Source organism: Somniosus microcephalus, unplaced genomic scaffold, assembly GCF_052327205.1.
Source record: "Somniosus microcephalus isolate GS21.2 unplaced genomic scaffold, FLI_Smic_1.0 unresolved_chr2, whole genome shotgun sequence".
NCBI lineage: Eukaryota > Metazoa > Chordata > Chondrichthyes > Squaliformes > Somniosidae > Somniosus > Somniosus microcephalus.
Window position 1 is genome coordinate 40,679,654 of NW_028225180.1, and position 14,393 is coordinate 40,694,046.

At 46.5% G+C, this 14,393-nt stretch overlaps 1 protein-coding gene across 2 annotated transcripts; it reads left to right on the forward strand.

Moving 5' to 3' along the window:
* Positions 1 to 1,498: 1,498 nt before the first annotated feature.
* LOC147092551 (uncharacterized) lies at positions 1,499 to 14,392 on the forward strand. 2 transcript variants are annotated; one of them, XM_085975947.1, is made up of 5 exons: positions 1,499 to 1,720; positions 4,831 to 4,997; positions 9,764 to 9,935; positions 10,040 to 10,105; positions 14,066 to 14,392. In XM_085975947.1, the coding sequence occupies exons 1-5, from the start codon at positions 1,714 to 1,716 to the stop codon at positions 14,389 to 14,391; spliced, it is 738 nt and encodes a 245-aa protein (XP_085832073.1). In that variant the 5' UTR covers positions 1,499 to 1,713; the 3' UTR covers position 14,392. The 2 variants fall into 2 exon arrangements, with proteins under 2 accessions (XP_085832073.1, XP_085832072.1); XM_085975946.1 differs by lacking the exon at positions 1,499 to 1,720 and adding an exon at positions 3,425 to 3,516.
* The last annotated feature ends 1 nt before the right edge of the window (position 14,393 follows it).

Here is a 14,393-nt window from a genome sequence, read left to right on the forward strand (position 1 = left end):
CCTGTAGGTTATGGCTTGTCAAGTGCACACCCAAGTACTTTTTAAATGTGCTGAGGGTTTCTGCCTCTACCACCCTTTCAAGCAGTGAGTTCCCGACCCCCCACTACCCTCTGGGTGAAAATAATTAAATCTCCTCTGCACCCTCTAGTGGATGGACCGGGGAGAAAGGTCTTCATTAGCCGAGGGATAGCCTGAACTGTATAAAACGCTAGTTAGGCCGCAGCTAGAATACTGCGTGCAGTTCTGGTCACCACATTTTGGGAAGGATGTGATTGCGCTAGAGATGGTGCAGAGGGGATTTATGAGGATTTTGCCTGGGCTGGGGAATTTTAGCTATGTGGAAAACTTGGATAGACTGGGGTTATTTTCTTTGGAACAGAGGTGGCTGAGGAGAGACCTAATTTGAGGTGCATAATATTATGAGAGGCCTAGATTGAGCGGATAGGAAGGACCTATTCCCTTAGTAGAAGGGTCAATAACCCGGGTGCATAGATTTAAAGCAGTTGGTCGAAGGATTAGGGGGGATTTGAGGAGTGATCTTTTCACCCAGAGGGTGCTGGGGGGTTTGGAACTCACTGCCTGAAAGGATGGTAGAGGCAGAAACCCTCATCACAGTTTAAAAGTACTTGGATATGCACTTGAAGTGCTCTGACCTACAAGGCTACGGACCAAGTGCTGGAAAGTGGGATTAGGGTAGATAGCTCATTGTCGGCCGGCACGGACAAGATGGGCCGAATGGCCTCCTTCTGTGCTGTAAATTTGTATGATTGTGTAACCTGGGGAGGATGAGCCCAGTGAGATCAGACAGTGTGTAACACTGGGCAGTTTAGCCCAGTGAGATCATAGTGTGTAACCCGGGGAGAATGGGTCTACTGAGATCAGACAGTGTGTAACCCGGGGAGGATGGGTCCAGTGAGATCAGACAGTGTGTAACACTGGGCGGTTTACCCCAGTGAGATCATAGTGTGTAACCCGGGGAGAATGGGTCTGGGGAGGATGGGCCCAGTGAGACCAGACAGTGTGTAACCCAGGGAGGATGGGCCCAGTGAGATCAGACCGTGTGTAACCCGGGGAGGCTGGGCCCAGTGAGATCAGATAGCAACGGTTTCTCTAACGCATGGAGAAATTGTACATTTCCATCCAGAATTCCGGTGATTTTCGAGAGGCCCAGGCGGGCAGGACGAGGATCTGAGGAAATGGATAAAATCAAACATAAATACTCGGCCCTGAACTTTTACTTATCTGAAACGTTGGGGGAAAATTGTACACTACATTCCAGTTCACAACATCAATATTGTTCTCATTTTCTGCTCTGCCATATTTAGATCTCCTGGGGAATGACTGTGTGATTGAGGAAGGTCCACAGCTGGAGTAAACAGGGATTGTAGACTGAGGAACAACAGTTGGTGAAATACACAGGATTGTGAGACCACCAACCAGAGAGAACCCTTCCGATTCAGAGCTTCCAGAGATGGACTGGGGAGAAAGGTCAGAGAGAATCCCATTGACTCCGATACACACTGGTCCTGGAGATGGACTGGGGAGAAAGGTCAGAGAGAGTCCCATTGACTCAGATACACACTGGTCCTGGAGATGGACTGGGGAGAAAGGTCCGAGAGAGTCCCATTGACTCAGATACACACTGGTCCTGGAGATGGACTGGGGAGAAATGTCAGAGAGAGTCCCATTGCTAGGGACGGTGAAAGACATTAAATGATGGGTGAGTGTTTGCCTCCTGTTTCATTGGTCACAGACACACACAATACAGAAGTAGAACAACACCGGTCAAAGCAAGCAGGGAATGTGTTTCCAATATCAACGTCAGATACACAGCGAGCATCAGCTTCCCAGTGTATCCTGAAATGGTGAGAACCCAAACCAAGTAAAACGCAGAATATAGTCTGAAATGGGGATGAGTAATAATATTAGAAATAAAAGCCGAAAATGCTGGAAACACTCAGCGGGTCAGGCAGTGTCTGTGGGGAGAGGAAGGTGGGGTTAATGTTTCAGATCCTGAACCTGTTCTCAGGATAGTCATTGACCTGAACCGTTACTGTTAGTAACAATATTAGAAGTTGGTTTTGATATTAGAAGAGATGTATGTTTCCTCCCTTGTACAATGTCTGTTATATTCAGGGTGAGACTGTCCAGAGTGCAATAAATTCCTGTCTCCGCTCTGCCCCCTGCCTCCCCCTCTCTTTCCTCTGCCTACGCCGCACTGACTTAACCCATGTGCCCGCTGGACGCCCCACCCCTCGGCCTGTGAGTGTGACCAGTCTTTCCATTGTAAGTGTTTCCTAGACCGTGCACCCTGCTGATGTGTGGAGATGCTTGAATAGTGTCAACCAGCTGTGTCAGTGTGAGGGATTCTCCTGGGTGAGCAGCACCTGTGGGGCAGGTAGAAGGGTAACATTAGCCATTGTCTTCGGTCCCCGCCACGAACTGTGTTCCCTCGACTCCCCCGCCACGAACTGTGTTCCCTCGACTCCATCCCTCTCCCTGCCCACTGTCTGAGGCTGAATCTGAGCATTAGCAACCTTGCTGTCGTACTTGACCGTGCGATGTGCTTCTGACCACATATCCACTCCATAGCCAACACCTTCTACTTCCAGCTCTGTAACAGCGCTGGTCTCTGACCCTGCCTCGACTCATCTGTTGCTGATACCCTCATCCATTCCTTTGTTACCTCTGGACGTGACTGTTCCAAGGCTCTCCTGGCCGGCCTCCTCCTTCCACTTTCCATAAACTTGAACGCATCCAAAAATCTGCTCCATGTATTCTAACTCGCAACAAGTCCCGTTCACCCATCATCCCTGTGCTCACTGACCTGTATTGGCTCCGGCATTGCATTGATTTTAAAATTCTCATCCTTGTTTTCAAACCCCTCCATGGCCTTGCCCCTCACTATGTTTGAAATCTCTTCCAGTCGTACATCCCGCCGAAATCCCTGCGCTCTCCAATTCTAGCCTGTGGCACATCTCCGATTTCCTTCTCTCCACCGTTCGTGGCAGTGCCTTTCGCTGCGGAGGCCCGAAGCTCTGGAAATCCCTCTTTAAACATCTCTACCTCTCTCTGCTCCTTTAAGACCCTCCTTAAAACCTACTTCTTTAACCAAAAGTTTGGTCACATAAAAGCTCCTTCTGGCCATGTCGGTGGGGGTGGGGATGCCGGTGTCGGGGCTGTGTCGGAGGGGGTGTCGGCGGGGGTGTTGGGGCTGGGGACTATCTGGCGTCAAAGAGCATCAAAACTCTACTCACCGATCATCCCTGTCCTTGCGAACCTACATTGGCTCCCGGACCCCCAGCACCTCCAAATTAAACTCCCATCGTTGTTTAAATCCGTTCATGGTCATGTCCCTTAGGGTTGTATTAAGGAGATCTTTGAGGCGAATGTGTTCCCATGTACCTGGTACCCTTGTCCTTCTAGGTGGTGCATGTCCTGGGTATGGGATGTGCTGTCGAACATGCATTGCCGACTTACTGGAGTGCATCCTGGCGACAGTAATCTGCAACCATGGTAAGCCAATGGTGGAGGGAGTCAATGTTTAACTCAATGGATGGGGTGCTGATCAAGCATAATGCTTTGTGCTGGATGGTGTGGAGCATGGGGGAGAATTTTGGGAGTCACGAGGTGAGCCACCTGCCACAGAAAACCCAACCACTGACCTGCTCCAGTACACACGGGGGATTGATGTGGCTGGTCCAGTTCTATTTTGGTTGATGTGGGGGACTTGGTGATGGTAATGTCATTGACTGTTATGGCTATGGTATCTCTCGTTGGAGATGGTCATTGCCTGACACTTGTGTGGTGCGAATATTATTTGCCACTATCCGCCCAATACTGGATAATATCCACGTATTGCTGCAATCAGGCATGGACTGCTTCATTCTTGGAGGAATTGCGAATGGAGCCGAACACAGCTCATCCATCAGCGAGCAGCGCCACTTCTAACCTTATGATGGAGCGAAGGTCACTGATGAAGCAGCTGGGAATAGTTGAGTCTAGGACGCTGGCCTGGTTTGAGGGCTGTATTGAGGGAATTTAAAGTCAGGCAATGGAATGTAAAACAAAGCATCAAGGTGGTGATCTCTGGCTGTAGGGTGGGGCGGGGTGGTTAAAAGGGAATTAGGTTCAAGGCCAGCGGATAATATAAAAAGTCAGGGCTTATGAAAAGCAAAGCAATAATTCAAGGTTCTATCACTGGGGAATGAAGGGGGAATCCAGTTGTGGAGGATAATGTTTTGAGGAGGTATCAAATATTTCCAGTAGTTTTTAAAAATGATGGTGGTAGTGCGAGAAGGTGGACTAGAGGAGGATGTGGAATCATAGTTGGAGTTAAATGTAGGGAAGGATTTGGAGTTGAAAAAATAGTCAAGATGGGTAAGTGACTGGGCCCAGAGATAACACACTCCAGGCTGTTAAATCAAATCACAGAGGAGGGAGGACAGACTCTCCACAATTGTTCAATCTGTTTTAGATACAAGCAATATACTTGGGTACTGAAGAAGCCCAAGTAACGTCTCTGTTCAACAGTGGAGGAGAGAGGATAAATCGGGTAACTCGAACAGTTAGTCTACGGCAGTTACGAGCAGAATGCTTGACTCCGTAATTTAAGGTTGAATTAGTGAACGTTGAGATACAGGGGATGATCAGGGGAGGCTGGAACGGACTGACTAGGCAAAATGTGTCTGACAAATTTGTACGCTTTTATAAAGAATGGACTGTATAGATCGATGGGATGCAGCATCTGCAGTGTATATGGGTTTTGAGAAGGTGTTTGATAATGCGGCTGTTTGGTATAAGAGGATATTTTTCCATTTGTGTTCACAGATCCGAACTCTACGATCACTCAGTTCTTCACAGAGTGCAACGATTTCCAGCTGTTCCAGTTGACGAACTTCTACCGGGACAGACTGGAACAGGCGATTGAAGGAGGGGTGGATGGAGTCAGCTCGTTGTTAACATACGAGAAGCATTTTAGTGGACTAGAACATCGGGTGAGTGGGAGCGACACAGAATGAATTTGGATTATTTAAACATCACAGAACTGACAGGATATCAGATCTTAGAATCACAGAATGTTGCAGAAGAGAAACAGGCCAAATAAGAAAGAAAGGATTAAAACTGTTGATGTTGTTTCAGATTTACAACAACACAAATATGAAAATACCCAGCAGATCCGTTAGTATCTGTACAAAGAAAGGACAGGGTACCGGGTCCGATATAACCCTTCATGGGCTGAAGTCAAAGGGAACCGAGAGAGGCGGGAAACAACTGACGGGATTTGAAAGGAAGTTCATGAGTTGAGTGACCTACAAACTACTTAAAGTAAATCAAGGAACTGTGAGAGGATAAAAAAATCATCCTCGTGGTAAAGGAAAGATTTTTTTTAGATAATGTTAAACCAGTGAACAAGTTTTGGACCCAAACAGCACAAACAACCCAACAAAAATACCTGTGGGGAGTGTTGGATCAACCGAATAGAACGATCCAATTTATATTGATTCAGGTACCAGAGCTAAATCAACTTGTTGGTTCTATGAAGATCCTCAGGATGTTCAAGTAAATTACACAGCTATACTTAGTAGAATCACAGAAACTTATAGCACAGAAGGAGGCCATTCAACGCATTGTGTCTCTGCAGACTCTTTAAAAGAAAAGTCCTGCTTAGTGCCAAATTCCAACTTTCTGTCCCAAACTCGAAGTTCCTCATCCTCAAGTACTTGTCCAACTCCCTTTAAAATTATTTATGGAATCAGCTTCCACCATCTTTTCAGGTCGAGCGTTCCTAATCCTGACAACTCTGAGTGAAAACAATTCTCCTCATCCTCCCTCTAGATCTTTTTCAATGATTTTAAATCTATGGCCTCTGGGAATAGTTTTTCTCTATCTACTCTGTCAAAACCTCTTATCATCTTTAAAACCACTATTAGGTCTCCTTTTTTCCAAAGTGAACATTCCTAACTTTTCCAACCTAGTAGTAGGTACCTTGGAGTCTGAATACTAACCAAGCCAGACAAGTTCTCAGCACGGGATACCAAAGAATTACAGAAAGTCTCCCTATTTATACACCTAGATCAGGGATGTCAAATAGACAGTTCCATCCCGTCCATGTAACTGAAGTCGCTCATCCTTGGAGCTGGCTGTAATTTATTAACCCATGTCTTTCCAAGTGACAGTTTTGTCCTGTATGAATGTCTAAAAGTTTCCCCACCACTGACATTAGGCTGCTGGCCTGTAGTTGCTGGGTTTATACCTGCTTTTTTGGCAACTCTCCAGTCCTCTGGCACCACTGACATGTCCAAGGAGGATTGGAAGATTGTAACTAGAACAACGACAATTTCCACCCTTACCTCCCTCAGCAACTGAGGATGCATTTCATCCGGACAGGGTGGAGTTGATCCTTTGAGTGCTGCCAATAATTTAAGTGCCTCCCCTTTACCTATTTGCATCTTGTCCAATTTCTCTATTATCTCTTCTTTTACTCTGACATTGGCAGCAACCTCTTCCTTTGTGAAGACAGATGCAAAGTATTAATTTAGTACCTCGGCCATGCCCTCTACCTCCACAAAAAGATCTTTTTGTTTGTTAATCAGTCCCACCCATTGTTTGATTATCTTTTTACTATTTAAATATTTATACATGACTACAGTATTCCCCTTTATGTTAACTGATGATATTTTCTCATACAATCTCTTTGGCCCTCTTATTTCCGGTTTCAGTTCTCCTCTGCACTTTCTGTATTCTTCTTGATTCTCTCTATTGTATTATGAATGACATTTATTATAAGCCAACTTTATCTGTTTAATTTTAACCTCTATATCTTTAGTCACCCAGGGAGCTCTAGCTTTGGATGCTCTTCTTTCCCCCTCATAGGAACGTGTCTGGTCTGTACCTGTGATATCTCCTCTTTGAAGGCCTCCCATTCCTCATTTACAGTTTTACCTGCCAATCTTTATTTCCAATTCAACTGATCCGTTTACAGTTCACTGATGTAAGCCTTCTTTCAGTTGAGCATCTTCACCTTAGATTGATCATTGTCCCTTTCCATTACTACTCGAACCCTAATGATATTGTGATCGCTGTTCCCCAAATGCTGTCCCACTGAAGCCTGCTCCACTTTCCCCACTTCACTGCCCATAACTAGATCGAGCACTGCTTCCTTCCTTGTTGGGCTGGAAATATATTCATCAAGAATGTTTTCCTCTACACATTTCAGGAATTCCATCCCTCCTTGGCATTTACTCTGTGTTTCCCCCAGTCTACTGTCACCCCTCCCCAGCCCACTATTTTTTTCCCTATTCCCCCTGAACTCATTGTATTCAGGAATGTTAAGTTCTGATTCCTCCCCTTGTTTGAGCCAGGTCTCCATATTGCTATTATATCATAACCCATATCCTGCAGCTTACCGACATTATTGGTCCCGCCCTGTGCATTGATGTATCTGCACTCTAGACTGGCCTTAGCCTGTTTTGCATTTCCCCCCCTGACTGATTCCTCCTCTCTCTGGGCTCTTCCATATTCTAGCGCTATTTGTCTCTTGCAATGCTCCATACACCTTGTTTCTCCTCTCTAATTCTTCATCCTGGTTCCCGTCCCCCTACAAAATTAAGTTAAACACTCCCATCCATGGCCAATAGTTGCTCAGAGCATTGCTGAGCAGGTTTGGGCCCTCTAACATCAGAATAATGGGGAATGGGGTCAGAGTAGGGCAGACCGGATCATAGGCCCGAGGACCTTCCATTATAAAACACAGTCACAGAGCTGAATATATCGCGTTACAGGGGGGAAAAAAGAGGTGAGGGGACATGATCCGGGTCTTATGAATGCTTGAAACGATAAAACAATCGAACTGTAGATCATACTGTGGACCTTGGACCGCAAGTACTAAACCAGAGACATACAAGCCTCAGACGAGACCAATGGTCACCCCCAATTCACATTGAATTCAATGTGTAGCAGCCCATCCAAAAAATCTCTCAAAAAATGGGTGTCTATTTTGAATAAAACTGTGAATTATCAAAATAAGAGTAGAGTGAAAAAATGCAAAATACTGGAGGGAACACAATGTTGCTGCAGCAGAAGAAATAATCCAACCACAGTTAATTAATGGAGATGTCACAGCAGATATTCAGGATTCACCTTGACATCATCAGCTGGAGTCTTGACAGCGGTGTTCAGATTAATGTGGGGAGATTGAGGTGTGGAGATTAAATACATGAAGTACAGTTCCTGGTGGGGTGGGGTCTGCATTGTCTTAGCAGGAGCAGACCTTCTAGGTAAAATGGACTCACATTCCCATGGAAAAGCGATTTATCCCACCGCTTCAGTAAATCCCTGCAGGAATCATTGAGATTTCATGGACCTCAGAGTATCGGCACTTCCTGAGATGGAGTAAAATTCTTGTGTGTGAGTATTTATAACCTGCTGCGCAATATTCTGCTGAACAGAGTCATTGACCCATTTAAAACAGACTGGCGAAGTTAGTGACAGCAGATTAACCAGTCGGTAACTAATATTCACTTCAATTAAATTACTTACCATGCACCTGCTGTTGAACAGAATCAGAAGTATCGAACTCAATAAACAGGGTGAATATTGAGTGAAAGTGATCTTGGCCTAGAAATTCACCATGGCCCCGCCAGCTGGCTAGCGCCTAAAAGTTAGCGCTGGGCGGGAAGCCTATAGCGATCGTCAGATATTCATTGTTAGCGCCCCAATTCGGAGCCGGGTGCTATACCAGGGTGTGCCCGCCTCCGCTTGGGCGCTGACACTGAATATCAGCGCTCTTGGCGCCGCTGCGCCAGCCGCTGCGGAGCGGCAGGCTGCGGTACTGCAGGCCTCCTCCTCCTCTTAAGGGGGAGGTGCCTGCAACAGCCGGAGCCCCGATCGCGAGTGCCGGCAAAAGAGCCCGGCACAACGGAGAAGTGCCGGGCTCCCGCAAACCAGCCGGCAATGCCGCGGGGGGGGGGGCGGTGGAGGAGGCCGGGGAAGGAGGTGCGGGCAGGCGGCCGCCGAAAAAGCGGCCGGCCGCACCTTCCCCTTTAAAGCACCCCACTAAGGATTCAGTACGGCCCCGTTCTCTGGTCGCTGTTTGCGGCCGCTTCGGAGGAGGCGGCCGCAACTAAATATGGGGATTGGGCCGGTTTCGGGGCGGTACCGGGGCACTGCGCACACCGATGACGTCATCGGTGCCGGCGCAGCGCTAACGGCTACCGCCGCCAATACCGCTGCGCTGAATATCTGCGCAAACTCATTTTTGGCGCAAAATCACTCTAGGCATTAACTGGGCGCAAAGCTGGCAGCGCCCTAATGAATTTCTAGGCCCTTTAAACGGGCTCAGAACGAATCAGCGCCCATTTTACACCGTGCTCGATTTTCCTTTCTGCTGATGAGCCAGTGTCAGGGTGAACTCAGCAACAACAAGAACAGTGTCTGTGTTCAAATTGCTAAAGATGGTTGGTGATTCTACACATTGTTCCGAGATTGATTATAGATATTTGAAAGAAAACAGCACACAGTTGTGCCAGAGACGGGTGTGGTGGGGGTGGGCGGGGGAGAGGGAGAGTATTGTGAGTGCACGGGACCGAAAGCAGACAGACTCTGATACTTCTGGGCAACCAACGCCGCCCTGTTTTCCTCTTTCTGCTCCACCCAGGCTGTCCTCTTGCCCGAGCGCAATAAGAGGAAAATCTCTTCCAGTTCATTATCGTTGCAGCCCCTTCACTCCGCTCCTCAATATATTCATTATTATTCTTTACAGAAATTCACTGAGCTCGTGGAGAAGGGAAACCGGGCGGACAGTTCCAAACTTCTCCTAAATCTGGTGATGGAGAAAGGCTCTCGGGCCCGAAGGACAATGTGGGAATCCTTTGTGAAAATGCGCCATGGTGTACCAAAGCTGGACAAAATACTGAAAGAAATACAGGAACTTGGTACGGTAAAATCACTCACTGAATTCAATTTCACATCTAATATTACATATTTTACTAAAGTAGAGCACAGATTTACTTTCATGAAAACTAATTTATTTAAACAGGTTTCTTGATATTTAATGACATGAAAGCCACAGAACGTTTATCCGAAGTTCCTAGTCAGCTGAAAGGTAGGTGATGGGGTGAAGATTTCAAACAGATTATTTCGGTTCTGATTATCAGAGGCTTTAACTTTTACCATTGTTTTCGAGATTTCCAGAATCTGGGGGTGAAAAGGTCAAGAGCTGGGCAAACAGAATTCAACTTCATTTTCACTTATTGATACTGAAATGTGTCATTGAAATGTGTGGGATGAAGTTACAATTCACAACAGGCTTGGGATTATCTGTAAACTTGCAGACGTTGCCATTACTCCAGTAGTTTATCCAGTTCCTCATGCGACTGGCCTTTGCACGTCACTGACCGGGATAAAGCATCAAACTCCCAGTGGTCAGACGGTCTAATACAGCAATTAACCAGCAGTGAACATGAATTTATTGGGGCTTCCCTGGATGAGTCATGGTTGATGTCCCAATGGGCGTAGTACTTAGCCGTAGGCCGAGATATTCGATCGTGCACTGTCGGTTTTTCGGAAAGAAGGGAGTGTGTTCGCAACAGTCTTGTGATGGTGTTTGAAAATGTGCCTGTCATGGTGGAACAGCTGGTATGCAGCATTTAAGATGTCAGATTTGGGATGTGTGACTTTGTGGGGAAGGATATAGAGTGAAGTGTGGTGCAGTGATTGTAGGGGGGTGAAGAGAAGTGGGTAGGGTAGTATTATGAGTATAGTGAGTAGTGAGCCTGGAGATAGGGAAGGTATGAGCAGAGAGTAAGAGAGCGGTATTCTTACCTTGACAACTCCAGTGAAGTCACTACGTAATTGCGGCCATGTCCTGGGAGCTAAGCCTCCAACACTGCTAAAATTATGAGGCAGATGTATAAAAGTAGGAGAGGCCGAGATAGAATGGATAGGAAGGACCAATTTCCCATAGCAGAGAGGTCAATAACCAGGAGATCGTAGATTTAAAGTAATTGGTAGAAGGATTAGAGGGGAGTTGAGACATTTTTTCACCCAGAGGGTGGTGGGGGTCTTGAACACACTGCCTGAAAGGGTGGTAGAGGCAGAAACCCTTATCATATTTATAAAAGTACTTGGATGCTCACTTGGATGCTCACTTGAAGTGCTGTAAATTACAGGGCTACGGAACAAGAATTAGGAAGTGGGATTAGGCTAGATAGCTCTTTTTCGGCCAGTGTAGGCATGATGGGCCAAACGGCCTCCTTCTGTGCCGTAAAGTTCGATGGTTTATTGATTTGCTTGGCCACCTCTTCCCACTGTCGATGGAGTTGATGACTGGAGGGTTTCTTGCCCACTAGGGGTCAGAGAATGTCCCTCCTCCTGTCCACTGCCTCTACCAGGGCCTCCAGGGCAATGTTTGTGAATCTCGGGGCACGATCTGTAGCTCCAGCAGCCATTGACCACTTCTCAATTGTCTCCCTATTGTCTGTACCCAGAGAGTACCTTTACAAGGTGCTGGTTACCTTTTTAATTGGCGGCAGGGAGGCCCGATATCTATCACCCACCCCCGCCCAAAGGAAAACATAGGCGCATAACCAGTGAATAGCTTGGGTAGCGCTAACTGCACCACTAGCTCATTACAGTCAGCACAAATAATACCTGCTGCCTGAGTCAACGCTAAGAGGCATGTGCAATGCACGCTCCGCTCACTGCACGCCCGTTTTCAGCCCCGATCAAATTCTAGGCCATGCAGCCTGTATGTGCAGCACCACTCAAACAGTGTTAGTATTTTCTGAAACAAAATTACAGCAGGAACATTCTGAGAAGCAGAATAAATCCACTTGACCCAAACAAGTCTGTTCCTGTAACAGTGAAGATCTCACCTGTCCATCTGATCAGTGTCTCCACAAACACATCAAATTGTCTCTCGGTCCCATTTACTCTGCCCCAAATGCCCTTCCCTGGTAACTTGATCCCCTATTCTATTCCCCTTTGGGTGAAATAATTGAATCTCAATTCCATCTGAATTCTTACCTCTTAATTGGAACTTTCTGTTAGCACCTGATTCCCTTCTCAGTGAGCCTGGTTCCTGCAGCAATGCTGTTAATGCCATAGAAATCAGAATCACTTCAATTTCAGGAATCTGAAGTCTCTTCAATAAAGGAAATTAATCAAATTTCCTCGACCTATCCTCATCTTAATTTCCCAATGCCCTTAATCATCTTTCTTAATTCCATTCCATTCCTATTCATCCAATCGTAGCAAGAGAATGGAACCTCCTGCACTGGTTTCTCTACCCGCTCCCGCTCTGTTACCTCTGGTATCCCCCAAAGATCTATCCTTGTCCCCTCCTATTTATCACCTACATGCTGCCCCTTGGCGACATCATCCGAAAACACAAACACAATGTCAGGTTCCACTGACGAGACCAGCTCTACCGCACCACCATCTCTCTCAGGCCTTCCACTGTCTCTGATGCGTCACGCAGCTTGTCCGACATCCAGTATTGGCTGAGTAAACATTTCCTCCTGTTAAATATCGGGCAGAACAAAGCCATTATCTTTGGTCGCGGCCACAAACTCCATTCCCTAGCCACGGACTCCACCCCTCTCCCTGGCAACTGTGTGAGGCTGAACCAGACTGTTTGCAACCAATGCATCCTATTAGATCCTGAGCTGGCCTTTTGCTCCCATACACACTCCATCAACAAGACCACCTACTTCCACCTCTAACATTCGCTGTCTGTGCCCCTGCCTCAGCCCATCTAATGCTGAAATCCTCATCTATGCCTTTGTTATCTCCAGTCTAAATTATTCCAATACTCTAAGGCTTGCCAACCACCAACGTTCCATCCTCTGTAAATTGTATTCAAAACTCTGCTGCGCCTATCGGAACTCGCACCAAGTTCCATTCACCCATCACCCATGTGCTCGCTGACCTACGCCGGCTCCCAGTCTGGCAATGCCTTGTTTTGAAATGATCATCCTTGTTTTCAAATCCGTACATGACCTCACCCATCTCTATCTCTGTAATCTGCTCCAGGCCTGCAACCCTCCCAGATCTCCGCACTCCTCAATTTTGGTCTTTGCGTATCCCTGATTTTCACCTCTCCACTATTGGCGGCTGTGTTCTCAGCAGCCTTGACCCTGAACTCTGGAATTCCCCCTCCAACCCTCTCCACCTCTACTTATCACCTGTTCACTCTTAAAAGTCTACCTCTTCGACTAAACTTTTGGTCCCCCGTTCTAATATCTCTTTATTTGGCTCGGTGTTTCCTTTTATCTGATTACGCTCCTGCTGAGTCTCTCTGGACATTATTACTAAGTTAAAGGGGCTATGTCAATTCAGGCTGTTGTTGTTATCCCCTTTTTACCTTCACAATAACATTAACATTTCCCTGTGACATGTTAACCAGAAATGTATAGAATTTCCCAAGAAAAGAACTGATCAAATAATTGGGGAACATCAGTACATTGTGAGCCTGTCCCTCTCTCAGTGCTGCCCAATCAGTACATTGTGAGCCTGTCCCTCTCTCAGTGCTGCCCAATCAGTACATTGTGTGCCTGTCCCTCTCTCAGTGCTGCCCAATCAGTACATTGTGAGCCTGTCCCTCTCTCAGTGCTGCCCAATCAGTACATTGTGAGCCTGTCCCTCTCTGCTGCCCAATTCCCGATTTGCTATTTGTACAAAAGCTCCGCTCTGCTGGGTGTGGGGTTCAATCATTTATCCATTATAACCACTACAGCCACATAACCAGAATCACCTGTGGATTTGTAATGAGATGTCTGCAGTACATTGTGCAACAGATAGTATTCTCCATCAGAGCGAACATTTCACCTTCACCCAGCTCGCCGTGTTAAGTAAATATTGGTGTCCCATGTAGATTTGGAACATCTCTCAAAAATTTCCTGTCAACTAAGATTCACATGAACTGTTTGGTTTTCTAACTGTCTACGATTAAGATTTCGAAATAGTTCGTGTCACATTTTACTGAAAAGCTGAGCAGTATATCGGAGCTTTCTTTGACAATCTAACTAACATTGAAACCACTTTCTGTCTGTTCTAATTGAAGACCTTCAACAGAAACACAAGGAAACACTCCGGGTACAAACTGAAACACTGAGAGTGAACACTATCCTAATAAAGGAGAAGGTTAAGATTTTCCAGCTGGTTGATCGATACGCTGAGCTAACGGTCATTTCTACTGTTCGAGATCGGACACTTGTAGAACATGAACTGCTGGCAAGAGGCCGAGACCATGAAGAGTGGCGAGAGAAACATCTCCGGAGAGAGCTGGAAAAAATCCGAACTGATCAATTGTTCCAGAGCTGTTTTTCCCCGACAAAATCCAATTCTGGGAGTTCAGGAGCAGTGAGCGGAGTCCCGGGGATTGGATAAAC